Consider the following 24,283-nt stretch of genomic DNA (forward strand, 5'->3'; position numbering starts at 1 on the left):
CATGAGTGATTGTAGTCAAGCTGGGGGCTCCAGCCCATAGACACTGGGGCCTGTGCCTCTGTGTTGACATATGAGTTGTATTTTTCTTTTTCTTTTTTTTTTTTTTTTAATTAAAAGTCAATGTTTTCTGTGGGAAGCAGATACTTTTAGCAAAATATATCATTTAATCAAAAGCTCAAATTTCTGCCAAAGTCCAGTTTTGAGAGAAATTTTTTCACCAGTCTTAATCACCATATTTAGCAATGGATACCTTTTAAACAGTGCTCTGAGTCCAAAAGGGGTAGTAGTATAGATTCTACAAGATACAACTAACCAGTTATGATTTCATCCCAGCTGAGCTTGGGACTACCGAGTCCTTTATATTGTTTTAAGGCAACCCTCTTGGCAAAACTGAACAAAAACTTTTAAAATCAAATCAAAGTCTTGACAAGACTTGGGGCAAGATTTTCAAAAGCAACTAGTGATTTTGGATTCCTTTGGTTTCTGGGATGCCAGCTGGAGACACCTTGAAGTGGCCCAGTTTTGAGGGCCAGTGCTTTCTCAAAGTCACTCCCCTTTACAGTGTTTCCAGGTGGGCTCCCAAAAATGGAGGCACCCAAAATCACTAGTCACTTTTGAAAATCTTGGCCTGTCACTACTGCCCCAAAGGGTGGCCAAGACTAAGCAGCATGAAAGTGATGACAACAGTGCAGTTTATAGATGCTTGTTTCTTAATGCATCCATACAGATACTTTTGACTTTTTTTTTTTTTTTAAGCACTCCATTCAATTACTGGATAGCTTTTCTTTGTGGTTAATATCATACACAATTTTATCAAGATGAATCTTCTCAAGAACCACTTCAAAGATAGTTTCCTTCTTCACAAACGTAACCTTATGTCTTGTGGTTCAATAGTACTAGCACGTACTGGAAAACAACTATTTATTACAAGACGCAATACTGTATACAGAGAGCCCAAAACAGACAAACAAAATCACTGGGTAATGCTCACTCACTGTACTGCTACTCTCTTGACTGACAGTTGCACACAGAAATGAAACACACATCCAGAAGTTGCTGCAGGTCTCAAAATGGGACTCCTACATCCTACTGAAATGCAAACAGAACAACAGAAACAAAACTATACCCTTCATTGTGAAAAATACTGACATCAATGTAATCTGTATTCAGATATTCAATGTAACAGTGAGTTACAGTTAATGAAAGCAATTTGGCACAGATGGCTTGATCCTTGAACCACACCGCTCAAGTCATCAGTATCTCCAGGCATGGAACACTTGCAGGAGCAGTTCTGGTAGCTGCAAATCCTTGACATTTTCTTCCAAATATGCATAGAAGGGACATATGTAAACAATAAAAACAGTAACAAAATGGCCTTTTAAACACAAATAGAAGTTCAGACTCAAGATGTACAAGCAACCCACAGAAACTAGTAGGGCTGGTTGAAAGTTTTCCCTAGAAACTTTTTCTATAGCAAATTTGGATTGGGTTTTTACTAACCGAAAATTTTCACAAAAGATGTCTGCTCTCCTGAATTTTTTTTTTATTTCCCCCGCCCCCTCAGAAAATGGAAAACCTGCTTTTGGTTGCTGAAAAACAAGAAGTTTGGTTTTCAACAAAAAGTCAAAGATTTCGTGGGGGGGGACATAAGAAAACACCACCCACCCACAACCAGTTTTCCAACCAGTTCTAGAAAACATCAATAAAATAATTGCTAACAATGAGGAAATGATCATAAGGAACTGTATTGCTGAGGGGTCTGGAAATGGAATAGGAACCCCTTTTGACCACTAGGGCACAGTTCAGATATAGTCATGGTCATTAGTACTCAAAAGTCATTACCATCTGAACAGTGCCATGATTTACACACTTCTGACTTATGGTGCTGGTTATCCCTAGGATTCAAAGCACTTTACAGGGGTCAGTAATTACTGTTCTCTCCATTTTACAGATGGGGAAACTGTGGCAAGGAAATGTTAAAGCCAAAATTTTGAGACATTGCTTCTGGTGTTGGGCACCTCAACTTTTTGGGTGCCCAACTTTAGACACCTAGGGCCTTATTTCCAGAAGTGCTGAGGTCAATGGGAGCTGTAGGTACACAGCTCTTTCAAAAAACAAACAAAACCTACTAAGTAACATTATTTAGTACATGATTTTAGGTGTCTACCTTCAGGTATCCAAGTCTGAAGATTTTGACCTAGTTGATGAGGCTATGTGTGAAAATTTGGGCCTAAGTGACACTTGCCCAAGGTCACAAAGTGAGTTAATGGCAGAGTCAGAAATAGAACCTCGATGCTGTGACTGTCAATCTGGTGCTCTATTCAATGCACCAGGCTCCCTACGGGAAATGAGCTGATGGTGTCAGTCCAGTCCTAGTGGACAGGTGTCCATAACTAAAGCCATGATCACAACTGGTAATCTCAGCAGAAAGGCAAAGGACCTGAATTACTATCAAGGCTATAATGGTGATGACCATTTACATGGTGATGTGGGGAAGTTTGCACTGTTGGTGCTGTTCCTGACTATTCTGTGCACAGAGGACTTTGGTTTCCTGGGCTATCCATCCAACCCTTTTCAAACTGACTTGGAGGAGATGTGGCCCTGTGGCAGCCTGCCCATAGCGAAACCATCCATGCCTTGATCTTGGCATCCATCTTTTAATGGTTAAACAATAAACAACTCAGAATTTGGCTAGGTAACTGATTCTTCCAGCGTTTTAAGCAAAGCCCCTACCCTAGGGGTTCTGGGTTAGTACTGAGAAGCTCTGCTTCTGTCCCCGCCTCACCTAGCACTTCCCCCAGATGGAGCAGGCAAGCCTTCTTAACTGGTCTGTTGGATCCAATTGGTCAGTGTCTCCTTCTGGCCCTCTAGGTTCTTGGAGGACTAGCTGGGGGGCATCAAAGTGCCAATACCTCCAGCAGGGAGCAGAGAAGGTCTGAAAGACCCCATCCATCCCAGGCCCTAAGAAAGGCTGGATAACGCTTATATTGAATATAAAATGTAAATCAAATCTGTATAAACCTATATACCCAAGAATACAATTTCTCACAATGAACAAAATTTTCCCTAAACAAAAGAAAAGAAAACACAAATTGTCAGAGGCCCCAGATTCCTATTGCCACTCACTTTCTATCTATATCTCTAGCACTTCGCAGCCAATCACCATGCTGTCTTTCATATCTTTTAGACACATACCTTCTGAACTAGCAGACTACTGAAGGCAATACTGATCCTTCCATGCTCCAAACTGTGCCTACTTTATGCAACAGAAAATGTTGCACTAGATTTATATAGAGACGTAGTAGGTTTCTCCATGTGGCTCTGCTAATAGTTCACAAAAGAATCACAATCAACTGGCAAATGGATTCTTCCTTCCTCACCCCCACACACATCTGGGGTTGGATTACAGACCCTTTTTAAAAAAAAAATCATTCTTGTAAGAGTAAATTACAGCGCTAAAGAAAACCTTGCAGACTTGGAATTTGGGTGGAATCCATTTATTCCATATGTGCAAAAACTGGACATGGAACTGGATGAACCACAACAGCCAAACTGAGACCTCTCCATGTGTTATACCCATAAACCACTCTTAATTGAAATCCTGTAAATCTTTTCCTTATATAATAAGCTGCCTTGTCTGGTACAGTTTGATTTCAATTTATATTTCTTTTTTTCCCCTTCATGTTCAAACCTATCATAAAAAGGTCTGTAAGCTCTGTATATCACACAGCCTTTTAATATATATATTTTCAAATGAAAGATCAATTCCTCATGTCTAAGCATGAGGAAAAAAGGGACACTGCCATATAATATGAACTTAAAAAAAAAAACCAAAAAACCTTTGCACCTACAAATTGTTATAATATGGTGAAAAAAATAAGTACAATGAGGAATATTCTGCAGATTCTAAATATACAACCAAGAAAAGATCTGCCATCCCCAAAGGTAGGTAAATCCCTGTAGGATTTATTTTGTATATGGATTGTCTTTACTAATTTTATTTTTTAACAAAACTATTTGGGTCTTCAAAAAGCCAAGTCATAAAGAATATACCCATCCAGTATGTCTTAAGTGAGGCTTTTAAAACACATTGTTTCAGAGCAAAAAAACAAAAACAAAAACCCTAGTCCCCCTCCAAAACTAGCCCTGCTTCCCCCCCCAGAAAAAAAACAATCACACCTGCAGAGTCTCAGAATTTTGTCTGCTTAAATCTAATAAAATATATTATCCATCACAAAGCTAGAAATCCACAAGTCCCCATGAAGTGATTCAGGGATCACAATTTGCTATTTCAGGAAACATCTGTGTCAACGTGTCTTGAATAGGATGTTCGCTGTGAAAGTCATAAATAATAATTTCCCTGATTTATTATTAATTATATCCGGACAGTGTATTCAGCACTCAAAAGAGCTGTACAGATATAAAATTTGTTGTTCCTTTTTATAAAAATTTGGTTCAATCACAAGGATGAAAGCAGCATTTTCAAAACAGGGTAGTGAATGTTTTTGTACTTTGTCTTAGCTATACTTATGACAGGGAAGTATATTTATAAACTACACATTTTCCAAGGAAAAAAATCTATTGAAATCTCAATTCAAACGTAAACAAAATACAAAACTCTGCTAATATTTTATTATGCTGAAGATATTGTTCCACAAAGCCTTAAATACCATATCTGGTAATTCTGCACGCACAGACAAGCATAATTATATTAATTCACCATTTATTGCATTTATTTGCAACACACACACATACGATATTCATGTTAATACTTTGTTTTCTGGAGAGAAGAAACCAGAGTAGATTCTCAAGCCAGTCATATTGGAGGTTGCCTCTGGTTATTTTTATATTTCTTATACCAGGGATTTTATGGATTTATCAAAATACCACAATTTTTATTTTTTAAGTCACAAATTTTCAAGAAGCCCCAAACCAGATTGGACCCTCTCATACAGTTTCAGTTCATTGACACCATATGTAAGCATTGCCAAAGCTATAAATATGTCACGTGTCTGCCTCAAAGGCGGGCTTCACTGTGGTTTTTGAGTACGGATTTTATAATATGCGAGACTGTTTCTCCAGTTTCCTTCCTTTGAAGTCAGGGGGACTATTCACTTGAGTAAGGTTACAAAGGATCTTAGATAGTCCCCCTCCCCCCACCCATGCCCCAGCTAAAACCAGTTTAGTGAGCCACCTGATGATTCTCATTATGTAGAGGAATCCTTAGGTGGTGCAAGGCTCTACTCAAGCCATTAGCACTGGGCACAGGCAAGGCATCCCTATACCCCTGTGAACCAAGGTTACTAGGACAGCCTCTTCAGACCAGAGTTAGCTGGTGTAAAATAGAGCAGCCCTCAGGTTGCTCTAATTTGTATCAGGGACCAGATCAGGGGAAAGCAAACAGCACTTTTGCTCTCAGTCCAAGCACAAAGAGCGCTACTTGGCTGTCACTGAGGATCTAGCCATCTCTTATGAACTCACTCATTAGACTTTTACTCTCTAATAGGCTGGTGTTCTCTTACTTATTTGTACATGTACAGACAGACAGAATGGAAGATTTAGGTCAGAATTTTTGGTGGGTCGCTGTAACTTGCCTCAGCAATACATGTGCATGTTAATTAATGGCATTTTCGAAAGGGCTCCACAGTGCTCTGTAGCAGCTGACAAACGATTCCCAAGTCTTGTTGCTGCTTTGGAGCCCTCTACTATGCACAGGTGCTGTTTTCAGTCGGGGGGAGCAGAGCAGCTGCCCCCTGCACAGTTCCTTGCACTAGATGAAATAATCCATTCCATCAACAGCTGTGAACGGCTTAAAACTTTGCAAGGAAGATGGTTTTATTTTCTCACTTTGTTTGGCCCCCAGGGTGTGTATGTGTACTGTTCCCAAAAATACACGGGGGCAAGTCTTGCAACTCACTGTCCACACCCAGGGAGGACCCCAGATACAGTAGAACTGCCACGATCCAGGAGACAAGACAGCTGCATAGGAAATCTACACCTCTGCCTGCCATGGATCTGTGTTCCATAAAAGCTTCCTCTTCCCAAGTGCACAGGTGTGTTTGGAGATAAGGTCTGGGCAGAGCATCGCTGATCTCTATAGATGAATGAAACAGCCCCGGTGATAATGCAGTCTGAGGCTGCAGTAGTAGCTGTGGAGTGGCCTGGAGGGATGATTCCTTCCACCCTAGTCCCTATGGATCTCCTTAGCATCCACCCAGTTACTGGGCAAAGTATTTGGCTCTTTGGAAGTGCAGTGATTTCCCCCCCCCCCCCCCCCAACATTCTACTGGAATGCTTCTACTGAAGTCAGTGCCAAACTCCAAATTACCTCAGTGGGAGCAGGACCAGATCCCAGCATCTCTGTATTTCAGCTACACCTGCTGTAGACCTATTTTACAGTAGGTGCAATGTGAACATACTCCACTCCAAACTGCTATGGGACCTGGAGTAGAACAAAGAGCAAACAGCTGAGGAGCCATCTAATTTCTGCAAATAACAAATTGGAGAGAGTCCAGAAGACAGCAACAAAAATGATAAAACTTTTAGAAAATGTGACCTATGAGGAAAGGTTAAAAAAACTGGGCACGTTTAGTCTTGAGAAAAGAAGACTCAGGGGCAACCTGATAAGTCTTCAACTACATTAAGCACTTTTATAAAGAGGATGGTGACTGATTGTTGTCCATGTCCACTGACGGTGGGACAATAAGTAATGGCTTAATCTAAAGCAAGGGAGATTTAGGTTAGATACTAGGAAAAACTTCCTATCAGGGTAGTTTAGCTCTGGCCTAGGCTTCCAAGGGAGGTTGTGGAATCCCCATTAGTAGAGGTTTTTAACTGTCTAAAATGGGCCATCTTGATTATCACTACAAAAGTTTTTTTTTCTCCTGCTGATAATAGCTCATCTTACTTAATTAGCCTCTTACAGTTGGTATGGCTATTTCCACTTTTTCATGTTCTTTGTATGTATATATATTTTCTTACTGTATGTTCCATTCTATGCATCTGATGAAGTGGGCTGTAGCCCACGAAAGCTTATGCTCAAATAAATTTGTTAGTCTCTAAGGTGCCACAAGTACTCCTGTTCATTTTTTAAAAAGAGGGTGGACAAACCCCGGTCAGGGATGGTCTAGGTTTACTTGGTCCTGTCATAGCACTTGAGGCTGGACTTGCATGGACCTCGAGAAGTCATCCAGCCCTACATTTCTATGATTCTATGAATTTTGGAAAAGGATTCTTGGTCTGAAGATCATTTTGCAAGCAGTTTGTTGCAAGTATTCAGTAATTGAAGTTTGAGTTCTGTTACTATGTGACCTCTCTGTCAAGTCAAAACTATGTCTCTTTTCCCTGGGTGGATGAATCTGACTCTTAGAATCAAGTTTTTAGCACAAATACTCCCATTTACAAATTCAAAATTCACTCTCCAAATGTATTATTTGCTTAGCATTCTCTCGTCCCATGCATAGTTCCTGCCAGTAAGTGTATTCTCTAGAATAGCTGCATAAAGTGACCAGCAAATGAGGGCAAACACAAAGAGAACTTGTTAAAAAATTTGTATGGACAGTCATGGAAAATAATTGTATGGTATTTGCCCAGCTCTACCAGAACTTAACATGTCAAGTCCTCAAGATGTAAAGCAGGTCTGTTAAGCTTGTATGACCAGGACTCACAGTGAGTGAGGCAACAAATAAGAATCAAGGAGGTTGACTGATATGATTTGGGTGATATTATTACACTTCTAAAGATTTCAATAACTTCAGTCTTGGTCCCTATTTTTCTCCAGTTGACGCCAATGGCAAAACTCCTATATAAATAAGAGCATAATCCAACCTTTATGTTCCTTAATGTCAATAAATTATTGTCTGAAAATAGGACGATAGCAGTTCTGTGCGGGACAGGGGTAAATGTGAGTTTAAAATGAAGTACTCTACCTCCATTGTCTTGAGATGAGAAGGATGAAGCTAAACTCTGCTAAAAAATTCAGGGCCCAGTTGTGTCTCCATGATCCATGCATATGAAAAAAGGTTCAACTGAGTCTGCAGTAGGTTCTTTTCCTTGTTCTGGTCCTATGGAGCAGTGGTTCTCAACCAAGGTCTGGGGCCCCCTGTGGGGCCATGAACAGGTTTCAGGGGATCTATCAAGCAGGGCCAGCGTTACACTTGCTGGGGCCCAGGGCAGAAAGCCGAAGCCCCACCGCATGGGGCTGAAGCCCGGGGCTCCAAGTCCTGCCACCCAGGGCTGAAGCTGAAGCCTGAGCAATGTAGCTTCACAGGGGCCCTTCTGGTAAGGGGCCCCAAGCAATTGCCCTGCTTGCTAGCCCCTAATGCCGGCGCTGGCTTTTATATGCAGAAAACCAGTGACTGTGGCAAAGGTGGGCTGTGGAGTTTGTATAGCATGTTGGGGGTGGCCTCAGAAAGAAAAAGGTTGAGAACCCCTGCTGTGGAGGATGCAACTCAGATCCTGGGATGTCCAAGTGGGGAGGTGGTAGGAAGGGAGCAAGGCGCCAGTAGGCCAGAGGTGCAATGAGTGGGTGGGGGGAGGGTGTGCAGCGGCTGACTCACCACTAGGGTGCCCCCTTGTGGCCAGGCATGGCATAGCAGCTCTCTCCTTGTCTGGTACCACCTGCTGAAGGGCACTCCAGTGGTCTGTCTCTTCTTGTGACTTGGCCCTCCAGCTGGGTCACTTTAAAGTCTCTTTCCTTCCAGGACAGTCAACAAACAGAAACAAGGAGAATTAACCCAAAGGAATCATCCCAAAGCTGGGTTGAGGCTCTATTCCTTCAGAGAGCGCTCATCAGGCTGTGGCTCTAAACTGAGTGCACAAGTAAACAGAGAAGAAAAGTGAATCAGCATCTGATTCTCCCTGCCCTCAGGGAGGGGCCATCGGGCAGCAGTCATATGAGGAGTTCCTGCCTTTAGTTGGCCATCTTTCGAGGAGGTGAGGACTGAAGGTCTGGTGTCCGCCCTGCTCTGTCAGCCACTGAGCTGGGTTTCTCCCTCTGAAGAATCTCCCTTCAATCCTATCATGTCTCACAGGTGTGACAGGGTGGAGACACCCGAGCCCACCTTAGCCCTATGTTGCTCATTGTGGGGGTTGTATTCCCCATCACAGTGGGGTATGTGGAAGATGTGTAATCATCTTTTCAATATCCCTGGGGAGAGTCCTTAGCCCCAGGCACTATTAACTTTCCAAGCTTACCCTCTCCTCAGTGCTGGGGGGTCCCCCTTTAAGAAGGTCTCTGGGGCAGCTGCTCGCTGTAGGAGTCCCAGGAGAACAAAATGTAAGGAAGGAGCCATTGGGCATAAATGGGACTTCCCAGACCTCTTACTATTTCCTGGTTCTGCTGGGTTCCACGTGGATTCTGGAAGATCTGTGGGACTTTGGGGAGAGCAGTACTTTTGGCCTGTATTGTGGGGATTAGAGGGCAATCTAATGGAGCAATTGAGGAGAAGTCTCCTTGAGGAAATCCTCACAGAGAATTCCTTCTCATTGCTACAGACTTTCCCACAAGAGGCTCTGATCGGGTCCTCAGTTATTTAGCCACTGCATAATTTTCATTAGCAAGAAGTTAGTTTTATTCCAATCCATTTCTGAAAGGTCTTAAGTACTTGCTCTCAATCATATAGTGTATGCTGACATCTGGTGGCATTGAGTAACCAAATCTTCATTAACAACTCTCATTTTCCACCTTGGTTTTAGAATTGTTTTGTTTTCCTGTTGTATTTTATGAATGTTTGAGTTTAAGCACTCAGTAGAATGCACACACAGTGTAGCTAGACATTGCCAGTAGTGTGTTATGGAATGATTGCCTGGAGAGTTATTTTCAAGCTAACAGAGTATTGTAATTTCAGGAGCAATTATTCCATTATAAAATGGAGTGAATATGTCCCATTAGTTTCCATCGTCAATAGATAGCACTGTAAAACAGTAAATAGAATTCTGGACCCAGTCTTACTCCCACTGAGCCAGAGGCAAAACTACCCTTGAGTTCAGTGAGAGCAGGAGCAGTGCTATGCTGCCTATTCAGTGACTGGTTTTTACGATTACATTTGCAGTACCATCACATTGCGCTATATATATTTTAAAAATGCATTTGTATGAGTAGACAGTTATTCATGGTAACAAATGAAAGTTTGGTTCATTTCAAGATAAAATAAGTAGTATTTAGTCAGTTGTCATGGTTTAAAAGAGATCCATTATATGACTTTTACATTAAAATTTGGATTAAAATCATGTTTCCTCTAATCTTATCCTGCTTGCTTTTGATTAGCTTTAAGAGCAGTTGATGGTCCTGTGCCTTGCAGTTTTTGCATTTTATATTTTGTGTACACGGTCCGGAATTTTATGTGAAATTGTAGGTTTGATCTTTGACCTCTGTTTACTATAATACTGATTTACCACTAATTTGACAGCAAGCCATAGGGGTCTAGTGTAAACAAGCTGCTCACTTTACATAGCCATGTTTGACTCCTAAGTGGAGAAGTATGTATGGAGTATGTGCAGGATACTGTAGTCTACTACAGAAATAATAAAAAACACATCACTGTTCAACTCCCAGGTAACATTTACATTTAGAGAAAATATGTTGCATGCCTGTTAGGGAGAGAAAATGTATTTCTTATTCAACAAACAAATCTACGATGTTTTAGATTATTATTTAGTGTGTTGGAGAGCTCAATCCTGCTCCATTGAAATCAATGGGAGCTTTGCCATTGACTTTAAGTGGATCAGGATTAAGTCTAAATTGAGAGAGTAGAGAAGATAAAAATGAAAATGCAAAGGACCAAAATCTCTTTCACTCACAGTCCAGAGAGTAAAGGGCAAAAGCTTTCTCTGAGGTCTGTAAAACGTATCTCTGCTCCAATGCTCTTTTTTCCTTACATTGATAGACATCCCAAAGGGAAGCAGCTCGCAATCAATACTGTAGTTGAAATCAAAGAGAGTCTTCCCAAAATGGCAGAGTTACCAAATGTAAGCCAGGCAAAAGTACAGCACTGATGAACTACACTGCAGATTTCAAAGAGCATTATTCTTGGAAACGTCCTGCAGTACACTTGTGTTCCGTGCAGGATGTTTCCTCAGAACATTTAACTCTAAGTGGAATGACGTTTTACAAATTATTAAAAATAAAGTGATATTCGACTAATTGCAGCTGCTGGAAGGAGAGACTTTCTGCTATTGGCAGATGGCAATTGAACTGAAATAGTTCAATATTACTCAAATGAATTTGACCCTTCCTCAGACTGTAAGCTGGTATAATGTAAAAAGAAATTTGAGACCTATTACATATCCAATACCATCTTCAATTCTAAAAATCAGTGTAGTGTTAGAGCATAGACAAGATGGGGTGAAATGGCTGGACCCTAGAATAATGCTTCCATCACTACTAGCATTGCACTGTACCAACAGCAGGAGAAACTCAGAAAATGCTCAGCTACAGAGAGCCTGACACCACCATAACAACAACAAGGAGTCCGGTGGCACCTTAAAGACTAACAGATTTATTTGGGCAAAAGCTTTCATGGGTAAAAAAACCACTTCTTCAGATGCATGGAGTGAAAATTACAGATGCCGGCATTATATACTGACACATGAAGAGAAGAGGAAGACCACAGTCACATTTTTATTTCAAGTGATAAGCTGATGAGAAATGAGTGATCTATGACAATGGTCCTGTGCCTTGCAGGTTTATTTTGAGGGTCAATTCAATGTATTTTATGCCGCCTCCAAATTTTCGTTATGCTGCCAATTCGTGCATTTTTGAAAATGGGGAACTGCATTGCAGAAATTATTGGCAGCTGAGATGGGGACCAATGTGGCTTTTGGCACCCAGGAAGGGGTTGGAGGTAGTTTTGGTTATTCAAGCAGATGAGGTTTTTGGCACTAAGCATGGGAAGCATCAACTCCTTCCCTCCCAACTTTGGGCAGAGACAGAGATGACTTTAAATATGGGAATAGGAGCTGGATTTGGATTTGTGTTCTCACCCCAGCAGCTGCTCCAACTGCTCTCTGGACCTGTATCTGCCATTACATCCAACAATTACAAACTGAAAATGACAAATAAGAACATTAGCTGGATGTTTCTGCTAAAATGATCTGCCTTGAAGTAGCTAATGTTGACATTTAAATTGTCCCTAGCCTTCTAGGTTAACAGAAGAATGGAGGCCATTCACAATTCTCCCACAGCTATTATTTCAACTCTTTCTAAACGCAGGCAAACATCAGTTGCATCAGTTTACATTCCATACCCATTTTGAAGGCTACTTTGCAACCATAAACCAAACTGCCTACAGACAATTTTTTTTAAAATGCAAGCTTAGATTCCAGAGCACAATTATGCAACATTTTTAAATAATCTGCAATTATGCAGCCATTCACATAGCCATGGAACAGAGAAAAGAAGCTCCAGTAGAATGTACCTATTTATTCATATCTATAAGCATCCCAGAATTTACAAAGTACTCACGGGAATTGTTATCACAGGAACTGGTATTTCGAGTTAGACTGTACACATTGAATCACTGAAACAAGATGTTTCTTAGGGTGTGTCTACACTTTATAGAAGCCGGTTTTATAGAAATCGGTTTTATACAGTCGATTGTGTGTGTCCCCCCACACAAAATGCTCTAAGTGCATGAAGTCGGCGGACCGCGTCCACAGTACCGAGGCTAGCGTCGACTTCCGGAGCGTTGCACTGTGGGTAGCTATCCCACAGTTCCCGCAGTCTCCGGCGCCCATTGGAATTCTGGGTTGAGATCCCAATGCCTGATGATGCAAAAACAGTGCCGCGGGGGGTTCTGGGTACATGTCGTCAGGCCCCTCCCCCTCCGTCAGAGCAACGGCAGACAATTGATTCGCGCCTTTTTACCTGGGTTACCTGTGCAGACGACATACCACGGCAAGCATGGAGCCCGCTCAGCTCAGCTCAGCTCACCATCACCATATGTCATCTGGGTGCCGGCAGACAGCTAATTGCCTTTTGGCAGTAGACGGCAGTATGACTGGTAGCCGTCATCGGCTATCTGGATGCTGGCAGACGTGGGGCTGCATTGCTATACAACAGCAGCTCCTTGCCTTTTGGCAGTAGATGGTGTATTACGATTGATATCCGTCATCGTCATATTCCTCAGTGAGTTCAATCAGAGGCACCTGGGCAGACATGTTTTGTCTCCTGGAGACTCAGTCCTGCCGGCAGTCCTATTGAACCGTCTTGACGATGATGGCTAGCAGCCGTAGTACAGTATCTTCTGCCAAGCACCCAGAAGATACCGATGGCTATCAGTCATGCTGCACTGTCTGCTGCCAGCTTAAGATGTAAAAAATAGATGGACCAGATGTGTTCTGTATTCATTTGCTTCCCCCTCCCTCCGTGAAATCAACGGCCTGCTAAACCCAGGGTTTTGAGTTCAATCTTTGGGGGGGCCATTCTGTGTGACAGTTGTTTGTGTTTCTCCCTGATGCACAGCCACCTTTGTTGATTTTAATTCCCTGTACCTGTAAGCCATGTCGTCACTCGCCCCTCCCTCCCTCCGTCAGACAATAGTTTCGCGCCTTTTTTCAGCCCAGACGCCATAGCACTGGGATCATGGAGCCCGCTCAGATCACCGCGGCAATTATGAGCACTATGAACACCACGCGCATTGTCCTGGAGTATATGCAGAGCCAGGACATGCCAAAGCAAAACCAGGCGAGGAGGCGATTGCAGCGTGGCGACAAGAGTGATGAGGAAATTGACATGGACATAGACCTCTCACAAAGTACGGGCCCCAGCAATATGCAAATCATGGTGTTACTGGGGCAGGTTCATGCCGTGGAACGCCGATTCTGGGCCCGGGAAACAAGCACAGACTGGTGGGACCGCATCGTGTTGCAGGTGTGGGACGATTCCCAGTGGCTGCGAAACTTTCGCATGCGTAAGGGCACTTTCATGGAACTTTGTGACTTGCTTTCCCCTGCCCTGAAGCGCCAGAATACCAGGATGAGAGCAGCCCTCACAGTTGAGAAGCGAGTGGCGATAGCCCTGTGGAAGCTTGCAACGCCAGACAGCTACCGGTCAGTCGGGAATCAATTTGGAGTGGGCAAATCTACTGTGGGGGCTGCTGTGATCCAAGTAGCCAACGCAATCAAAGACCTGCTGATATCAAGGGTAGTGACTCTGGGAAACGTGCAGGTCATAGTGGATGGCTTTGCTGCAATGGGATTCCCAAACTGTGGTGGGGCGATAGACGGAACCCATATCCCTATCTTGTCACCGGAGCACCAAACCACCGAGTACATAAACCGCAAGGGGTACTTTTCAATGCTGCTGCAAGCCCTGGTGGATCACAAGGGACGTTTCACTAACATCAACGTGGGATGGCTGGGAAAGGTACATGATGCTCGCGTCTTCAGGAACTCTGGTCTGTTTCAAAAGCTGGAGGAAGGGACTTTCTTCCCGGACCAGAAAATAACCACTGGGGATGTTGAAATGCCTATCGTTATCCTTGGGGACCCAGCCTACCTTAATGCCATGGCTCATGAAGCCATACACAGGCAGCCTGGACAGTAGTCAGGACCTGTTCAACTATAGGCTGAGCAAGTGCCGAATGGTGGTGGAATGTGCATTTGGACGTTTAAAAGCGCGCTGGCGGAGTTTACTGACTTGGATAGACCTCAGCAAAGCCAATATTCCAATTGTTATTGCTGCTTGCTGTGCGCTCCACAATATCTGTGAGAGTAAGGGGGAGACATTTATGGCGGGGTGGGAGGTTAAGGCAAATCACCTGGCCGCTGATTACGCGCAGCCAGACACCAGGGCAGTTAGAAGAGTACAGGAGGGCGCGGTGCGCATCAGAGAAGCTTTGAAAACCAGTTTTGTGACTGGCCAGGCTACGGTGTGAAACTTCTGTTTGTTTCTCCTTGATGAACCCTCCGCCACACCCCCCCCCCCGGTTCACTCTACTTCCCTGTAAACTAACCACCCTCCCCTCCCCCCTTCGAGCACCGCTTGCAGAGGCAATAAAGTCATTGTTACTTCACATTCATGTATTCTTTATTAATTTATCACACAACTAGGGGGATAACTGCCAAGGTAGCCCAGGAGGGGTGGGGGAGGAGGGAAGGAAAAGGACACACTGCAGTTTAAAACTTTAACACTTATTGAAGGCCAGCCTTCTGATGCTTGGGCAATCATCTGGGGTGGAGTGACTGGGTGGCCGGAGGCCCCCCCACCGCGTTCTTGGGCGTCTGGGTGAGGAGGCTATGGAACTTGGGGAGGAGGGCTGTTGGTTACACAGGGGCGGTAGCGGCGGTCTCTGCTCCTGCTGCCTTTCCTGCAGCTCAACCATACGCTGGAGCATATCAGTTTGATGCTCCAGCAGCCGGAGCATCGACTCTTGCCTTCTGTCAGCAAGCTGACGCCACCTATCCTCTTCAGCCCGCCACTTGCTCTCTTCAGCCCGCGATTCAGCCCGCCACCTCTCCTCTCGTTCATATTGTGCTTTTTTGCACTGTGACATTGACTGCCTCCACGCATTCTGCTGTGCTCTGTCAGCGTGGGAGGACATCTGGAGCTCCGAGAACATATCATCCTGAGTCCGCCGTTTTCTCCTTCTAATCTTCACTAGCCTCTGTGACGGAGAAACATTTGCAGCTGGTGGAGGAGAAGGGAGAGGTGGTTAAAAAAGACACATTTTAGAGAACAATGGGTACACTCTTTCACGTTAAATTTTGCTGTTCACATTACACAGCACATGTGCTTTCGTTACAAGGTCGCATTTTTCCTCTTATATTGAGGGCCTGATGGTTTGGTGTGAGAGATCACTCACGCAGTGCCAGGCAACAGATTTCGGCTTGCAGGCAGCCATGGTAAGCCACAGTCTTTTGGCTTTTTTATCCTTCTTAACATGTAGGAATGGTTTCAAACAGTAGCGCCCTCATTTCCCATACCAAGCACCCCTTGGGTTGGCCATTTAAAATGGGTTTGCAATGTAAAAGGAGGGGCTGCGGTTTCCGGGTTAACATGCAGCACAAACCCAACTACCCCCCCCAACACCCAATTCTCTGGGATGATCACTTCACCCCTCCCCCCTACCGCGTGGCTAACAGCGGGGAACATTTCTGTTCAGCCGAGCAGGAACGGGCACCTCTGAATGTCCCCTTAATAAAATCACCCCATTTCAACCAGGTGACCGTGAATGATATCACTCTCCTGAGGATAACAAAGGGAGATAAGGAATGGATGTTGTCTGCATGCCAGCAAACACCGGGACCATACGCTGCCATGCTTTGTTATGCAATGATTCCAGACTACGTGCTACTGGCCTGGCGTGGTAAAGTGTCCTACCGTGGCGGACGGGATAAGGCAGCCCTCCCCAGAAACCTTTTGCAAAGGCTTTGGGAGTACATGAAGGAGAGCTTTCTGGAGATGTCCCTGGAGGATTTCCGCTCCATCCCCATGCACGTTAACAGACTTTTCCAGTAGCTGTACTGGCCGCGATTTCAGGGCAAATTAATCATTAATCATTAAACACGCTTGTTTTTAAACCATGTGTAATATTTACAAAGGTACACTCACCAGAGGTCCCTTGTGTGCCCTCAGGGTCTGGGAGCACGCCTTGGGTGAGTTCGGGGGTTACTGGTTCCAGGTCCAGGGTGATAAACATATCCTGGCTGTTGGGGAAACCGGTTTCTCCGCTTCCTTGCTGTGAGCTATCATCTTCCTCGTACCCCGAACCCACTTCCCTGTTGCGTGATTCTCCATTGATGGAGTCAAAGCACACGGTTGGGGTAGTGGTGGCTGCACCCCCTAGCATGGCATGCAGCTCCGCGTAGAAGCGGCATGTTTGCGGCTCTGCCCCAGACCTTCCGTTTGCCTCTCTGGCTTTGTGGTAGGCTTGCCTTAGCTCCTTAATTTTCACGCGGCACTGCTGTGCGTCCCTGTTATGGCCTCTGTCCTTCATGGCCTTTGAGACTTTTTCTAATATTTTGCCATTTCGTTTACTGCTACGGAGTTCAGCGAGCACTGATTCATCTCCCCATATGGCGAGCAGATTCCGTACCTCCCATTCGGTCCATGCTGGAGCTCTTTTGCGATCCTGGGACTCCATCATGGTTACCTGTGCTGATGAGCTCTGCGTGGTCACCTGTGCTCTCCACGCTGGGCAAACAGGAAATGAAATTCAAAAGTTCGCGGGGCTTTTCCTGTCTACCTGGTCAGTGCATCTGAGTTGAGAGTGCTGTCCAGAGCGGTCACAATGAAGCACTGTGGGATAGCTCCCGGAGGCCAATAACGTCGAATTCCGTCCACACTACCCCAAATCCGACCCGCAAAGGCCGATTTTAGCGCTAATCCCCTTGTCGGAGGTGGAGTAAAGAAACCGGTTTAAAGAGCCCTTTAAGTCGAAAAAAAGGGCTTCGTCGTGTGGACGTGTCCAGGCTTAATTAGATTTAACGCTGCTAAATTCGACCTAAACTCGTAGTGTAGGCCAGGCCTTAGTATTGAATCATTTAACTGAATAAGTGGCATTTAGAAATAGGGTCAATGAAGAATCAGTTTTATGCTTGCACAATAGAAAACTAGTTTGTCTAGAATACTAGTATTGACTATGTTTGTTCTTACTGGCTGCTTGGAATAGTCTTCCTGTCATAGACCACCAAGCTTCCTTTCTTTTTCTTCAAATGCTCCTTCAAGCCTCCGTCTGTGTTCAGGATTTTGTAGCCCAACCCACTCAACCCTTGTAATATTGAATAATTTAACCTATGGAACAGGGCATCTCCTACATTTTCCATTATTGTCATGGCAAATCCCAAAGGAAAGTGACCTCCTTACAAATTGAACACCACCTGGACTGAACTCTGGCAAGATGCTTAAGGTGGCGTGGCCTGGTTGAGTATTCACTTCACGTCCATTTGGCAATCTAGTCCTGCCACTGAAGCTTCTTGATGCCCACTGAGCACCAGCCATGAAGAGGCAATCATTGTTACACATGCTTGGAATTCATCCATTTTCCATCCTAATAATACCTCCATACCAAGAAAGCTACCAAAACTGAACCAGTGCTGATGGAGGTAGTTGCTAGGTTCACCTTCAAATATCCTCATTTCTGACCACGTCCTGTCACTTGATTTGGGGCAGCTAATGAAGACGATATGAATCAGAAATATCAGTCTGGTGTTCTCCAGTCTTTCTTAGCACCCATAGTTCACCGCTGTACAACAGAGTTAGTAAAACTATGGTTCTATAGCATGACATCCCCCCCAGAGGCTGCTGGCAGCAATTGCTTACATAGAAAAGTAGCAACAGGACAATCTGTATTTTATCTTTAGCTTAATGTATTCATGTGTTCTGTCCTTTCTGAAAGCAGCTAATCACACCTCTCTCTGCCCCCTGCATCCGTCACCTGGGCTCTGCCCCTCCTTCTCTGCTGCTCAGTTCCCTTAAACACGATGCTCAGTCACCTGCTGAAAGTTCATTTCCGCACCTGCTCCCTGGGACATATTGCCCAGCTGCCTAGTTCTCTTCACCCCTGCGTCTCTGGGCCCTCCCTGCTGGTAGGTGGGAGCTCCAGTCTCACTGGGTGCTCTGGAACTAAACAACGAATCCTATTTCCTCTCCTCCAGCTCTGCAGATTGTGTTGTTGTATCCACCTGTTGGCTCTCATCTGAGATTTAGATTATATGCTCTTCAGGGCAGGGACTGTATTTTCATTATGTATTTGTACAGTGTCCAGCACAATGGGGCCCTGGTTGGGGGCCAGAGGTGCTCTGCAATACAAACAATAAGTGCAGCCTGAATGGCCACCAGTGCCCATGTGTGTCCTACAAAAGATGTTTCAGAGGTGCACACTGCTAATAATGCTGCTGTCACTTGTATCTCTGGGAGCACTGCTCAGCAAAACAACAGTACCTGAGAAACAACATGGAATGAGGAAGGGATGCCAACCTAATTATTCCAAGAGTTTTCTCACAGTATACCTTCCTGGGCCATTTCACATAAATGAGACCAACAAGCAAGATTTCTAGCCACAGCAGACTGGCAGATGGACAGTGTAAACAATAATTGCCCAAGGGTATCCAAGATTCTCTAGTTCTCCGATATTCATGTGTCTACAGAACTGTTCGGATTATGCTCAGTTACATTCTCTACAAATCCTAGGATGCAACAGCTCTGCCTGTGGTTCTCAATATAGAGCCCTCTCTGCTACTCTGTGAGACCATGTCTATCCTCCTGTGATTGTCAGCCCCCCCCACCCTTCTTTCTTCATGATCCCCCAAATGTCTTGACCTCCTTTAAAGCCCTCTCAATCCTTTAACTTCACTTCTATTCCCTTTTCCCACTACAGTGATCAAAATTTGTCCAGAGGAATTTCAGACTTCATCTTTAAAACCCAATGGACTAGTTTCCCCTTACAAAACCAGAGTTATTTACATTTTGTGCACACTTCATACACACACTCCAATTTAATCTCATTCATTCATGTACAAAACCATCCTACTGAAACTGAGTAGCCCTTTAAGAGGAAAAAAGTTGGGTGAACATATGAACAAGGGTTTACATGCACCATCAAGTGTATTTGCTCTTGATTATTACTTACTATCCCATTGAAAAAGTTTCACTTGTCTAGTCACTGAGCAGAAATAATACCATGCTGTACAGGTGACTAATCAGACATTGCAAATAGGTGAAGTGACATCTTGAAAACAGACCCATCGACTGAAATCTGTTCACATAAAGTATTTGGAAAATACTTACAAATAACGAATAAGATCACAGAAATAACAGTCTGTGCAAATGACTCAGTACTAAAAAAGAGCTAAATTAATTGGATAGTTTATTTGCTATGAATAATCTGACCAGCCTAAATTATTAGAGTTAGTCAATGCTCAGTGGGTTGTGAAAGAGTTAAGCTAGCAGGCAGCTGATACAGAACAGGGGTAGGGCACTGGGACGTCAGAGGGGGAGAAATGGTCGGAGTGCTGTGCTAGGAGCAGTAAAGCTAGCTGAAAAATTCCTGCATTTGGCTTTGTTGTTATGCTACCCCCTACAAATTTGTATAGGCAACAAAACAAGTCATAGCCCTCCCACCCCCATACACCTCCAAGTTCCCCAGTGTCCCAGCAGTAGCTCTCCTCCCTCCCCCGACTCTACATACACCTGTGCAATGTCCGGGCAGCAGTAGGTGCAGAGGAGTGTGTCATACAAGCAGAATTTCCTACTCCCAAACCGTCCCGAACCAGGAAGTGACTGTAAAGTCTTCACGCTCCTCTCCTGAGAGCAACACGTCCCCGCCTGCTCATGGCACTGCCTGCAGCGGAGTCCCCCTGGGGGCACAACTGATGGCTGGAGAAATGCACATCCTGACCACATTAGACCATCTGCCCTGGAACTCCACCTCTGCGGAGCAAGGGGCCAGAAATGGGTCCCAATCCAACTTTTGGTACAATACAAACAAGGTAAGCCAGGGTGTGTCTGACCCAGGAGGGCTTAGGAGTGGGGGTGCCAGACAGAACCAAGGAGAGGGGGAAGGAGAGCCCAGTGGAGTTTATTACAGGAGTTACTACAGTTTCACAGGAAGTTTCTTTTTGCTGCCTCATGTTACTTGCTTTAAAGAGCCACTCTTAAGCAATTTACACCTGCTTTTCATTAGTTAATTAATCAGCATTCAGCCTCCGCTCCCTTAGCTCTGGACACCCCTCTATCCCCAAAGCACAGGACTCTGAAAGATGCAAGAAATAGGCACTTACCAACCTTCACAAGGACAGACAAATGTTCTCCTATGACAGTTTAGGGTGTAGCTATTTTTTTAAGTACCAACACTGTGCTTGGTGCTGTATAGGTCACAAAATGGAGACCGGCCCTGCATTTTAGAGCTGACAACTTGTTAGTACATCTGCTAATAATAAAAAAGCTTTCGAGGCTGATTACATACCTTGGCCTCCTCCCTTTTTATGGATTCACGAACTGTGAAGTAATGGAGGTTAATAAACACGCTATTCTGTTTGGATGAGAATTGAGCTCCCTTTTTGTAATGCAAAGTTCTTAATCATTACAGGAGACAGTCCTTTTTACATTTGACTTGTAAAGAGCTACTACCCGTCCCCACAAAATGTCCCAACAATAGAGCATACTCCCCTTGAGGGTCCCAGTAACTCCCTCCCCTACTCTGATTCGGCATTCACCTATTGGGCAGGTATCCTGGCAGCAGTTAAGATAGAGGCATGTGTCAGACAGACAGTCTCCTACTCCCAAACCAGTGAGTGACTGTGAAGTCTACACAATTCTCTCCTTTGAGTAACTAGTCCTCTCCAGCGCTGGGTTGTGCCTGGTATTGCTTGTGGCAAGACTACAGTGCTTACCCAGGAACTGGGCAAGTGACAGCCAGAACTTAAGTGATGCCTGATGATGGCAAAGAGATAGACATCCTGAATGCCATAGACCAGCTATCGGGGAACTACACCTTCAGGGAACAGGGGGCTGGCAATGGATCGTTGTCTGACTTCTGGTCCAACACAGGCAAGGTAAATAAAGTGACTTGCAAGGTAGGAGGGAGTTCAAGTGAGTTTAGAAGCTAGAGCCCAGGAGCCCAACTGAACTTGCTGAGCTACTCAGGGAAGGTAGTGCAGAGGAATTGCTGCTGTGACACAAGGAGTCAACAAGTGCTTATAATAGGAGGCTACTCTGTTTTACTCTCTCTAATGCCCAGCCCTGCTTTTGTTTTTTTAGGGGGTGGTTATTTAAATATAACTTTTGTTGTTATTGGTTAGATAAAAGATGTCAGTACTCTTGGAGTTTTGAACTGTTTTGTGGAACATTCTATCACTTTAATTTGGACACCAGAACATGCTCTTTGGGAAAATACTTATTCTTTCTGTAGTCCCAGTTTTACAAGTAAACTGAGGAACAAAGGAAATAACAGTAGCTAGATCTAGGGTTGTGGGGACAGTGTGTGTGTGTGTGTGTGTGTGATATATATAATATTAAAAAAATAAGACTAACATGATGTATGCCCATCATTGGCCTGATCCCTCTGCTTGTGTATCTTAGCCCTTTCCCACACCTTTCACCTGTCTGTTTAGGCCACAGTTGTACAATGAAAAGTATGGACGTGCATCCCCGTGCACATGGAGCCCACTGAAGTCTATGGAGCTTGGTGTGCAACTCCTTGCAGGAGCAGGCCTTGGATTGTATTCTTTTTGCTGCAGGGACTGGATCTTCCTGTGTGTGTTTGTACTGCACCTAGCACAATGGGGCCCTGATCCTGATGAGGGCTTTTGGGCAGGAGCACAGTTAATAAGAAATAATGCTTATCAAGATATGGGTGTTCTGAGGCCTAAACCATGGTATGTAAAGCATTTTGAGGTCTTCTGATTATATCTCCCAGACTTCAGTTCCCAAACTGCTGACCTTTTTCCCTTTTCAGTTTGCCTCTTTGGAAGTATTGAAACTATTTCCTGTTTCCTTTTTTGGAAAATGGATAGTCCCAATTTTGTTTGTGGACTGATGTCCTTTTTCAGAACCTCATGTGGAGGGCCCTGAAGGCAGGTGATCCTCCATGTATAACAAAAGTATAGGAGCCTTTTGTTTTATAGAGAAGTGAATGATAATGGCTGAGGCAGTTTATTGTTAGTGTAGAAAAGTCCATCGAGTCAGAATCATATATTCTCACATTTTCCCTGTGCCTGCCCTGTACTACACATTGTTACATACTGACATGTTTAATAATGGATTCAAAGTGGATTAAATATGCATTTAGTTACTTGTAACATTGCTTGACAAACTATTGTCACCTTTTGGGAACTTGTAACTTATTGCAGTCATTCCCAAACTTTTTAGTAGGGCAACCCACCAACTGCATTTGTCTCTTTTTTTGTGTGTGACCCACCCAGGGTCCAAATTCATGGGGTGGGGGCAAAATCATAGGCCAACATCTTCATCTTCTGTTGCCACTTCCTTCTCGCTCCACTACGGGGCATTGACCGCCCTCAGTATCACCTTCCACCCTGAGACTGCAACCAGGGCTGGCTTCAGGATTTTTGCCGTCCCAAGTGGTGGGGGGGGGGGGGAGGAAGCCGCGATCGCGATCGGCGGCACTTCGGCGGCAGCTCCATCGCGCCACTTTCTTCTTTGGCAGCAGGTCCTTCCCTCTGAGAGGGACCGAGGGACCCGCCGCTGAATTGCCGCCGAAGAGCCGGACATGCCGCCCCTTCCCCTTGGCCGCCCCAAGCACCTGCTTGCTGTGCTGGTGCCTGGAGCCGGCCCTGATTGCAACCCTAATCCCCGCCTAGTATGTATGTATGTGTGTGTGGCGGGGGGAGGTTGGAGAGCGAGCACACCCCATGTTCACCCTTACTCCTGTCCCACACCGCTGGGCCTGGCTTCCCACTCTGGGCATTTCAGCCTGGGCACCCCCAGAAATTTTTCACGTGGTACACACAATTGAACCATTCTCATTTTCACTTGGTATGGTGTCTACACACACTCTTTTATCTTACATTGGGCACAATGCAGCTAGGCCAAACTCCCTTCTGTCCACCTCCCAGGCTCTCCGCTGCCCCTCTCCCAGTCGGCTCCCTTCTGTGGGCACTCACAGTAGTTCCCCATGCTTGTAGCAGGTCTTAAGGCTGTCACTGAACAAGTCCTGCAAGCAGAGCAGAGGGGACATGGGGTGCTGGAATCGGGGCAAGGCCATACAGGCCCCCAGGAGGGAGCCTTGGTGCAGGAGTTGGCCCAACGGCAGCAGCAAGGAGGAACAGCGCTGCCCGCTCAGGTTTGGCCTCATGGCCCTGCATCATGACGGGGGGCACCAGGGCTAAAATTGAGTGAGTGGCATTGCAACCTGGTGCACGAGGGTCACAGCACTGCTCAGATTTGGTCTCGTGGACTCTCCATCATGGGGGCCAATATTCTTGCCGGCAAGTTGAAGAAGTATGGGCTGGATGAATGGACTATAAGGTGGATAGAAAGCTGGCTAGATCGTCGGGCTCAACGGGTAGTGATCAATGGCTCCATGTCTAGTTGGCAGCCGGTATCAAGCGGAGTGTCCCAAGGGTTAGTCCTGGGGCCGCTTTTGTTCAATATCTTCATTAATGATCTGGAGGATGGTGTGGACTGCACCCTCAGCAAGTTTGCAGATGACACTAAACTGGGAGGAGTGGTAGATACGCTGGAGGGTAGAGATAGGATACAGAGGGACCTAGACAAATTAAAGGATTGGGCCAAAAGAAATCTGAGGTTCAACAAGGACAAGTGAAGAGTCCTGCACTTAGGACGGAAGAATCCCATTCACTGTTACAGACTAGGGACCGA

The 24,283-nt window shown here is 44.9% G+C and overlaps 1 protein-coding gene across 1 annotated transcript in view; it reads left to right on the forward strand.

Moving 5' to 3' along the window:
• The first annotated feature begins 20,313 nt into the window (after positions 1–20,313).
• NIPAL2 (NIPA like domain containing 2) overlaps positions 20,314–24,283 on the forward strand; it is a 65,061-nt gene continuing 61,091 nt past the window's right edge. The window contains exon 1 of the mRNA XM_065399528.1: positions 20,314–20,430. Within this exon, the coding sequence (XP_065255600.1) occupies positions 20,314–20,430 (117 nt within the window). The remainder of the gene's footprint in view (positions 20,431–24,283) is intronic.

The sequence above is a fragment of the Emys orbicularis genome, chromosome 2, assembly GCF_028017835.1.
Source record: "Emys orbicularis isolate rEmyOrb1 chromosome 2, rEmyOrb1.hap1, whole genome shotgun sequence".
Lineage (NCBI taxonomy): Eukaryota > Metazoa > Chordata > Testudines > Emydidae > Emys > Emys orbicularis.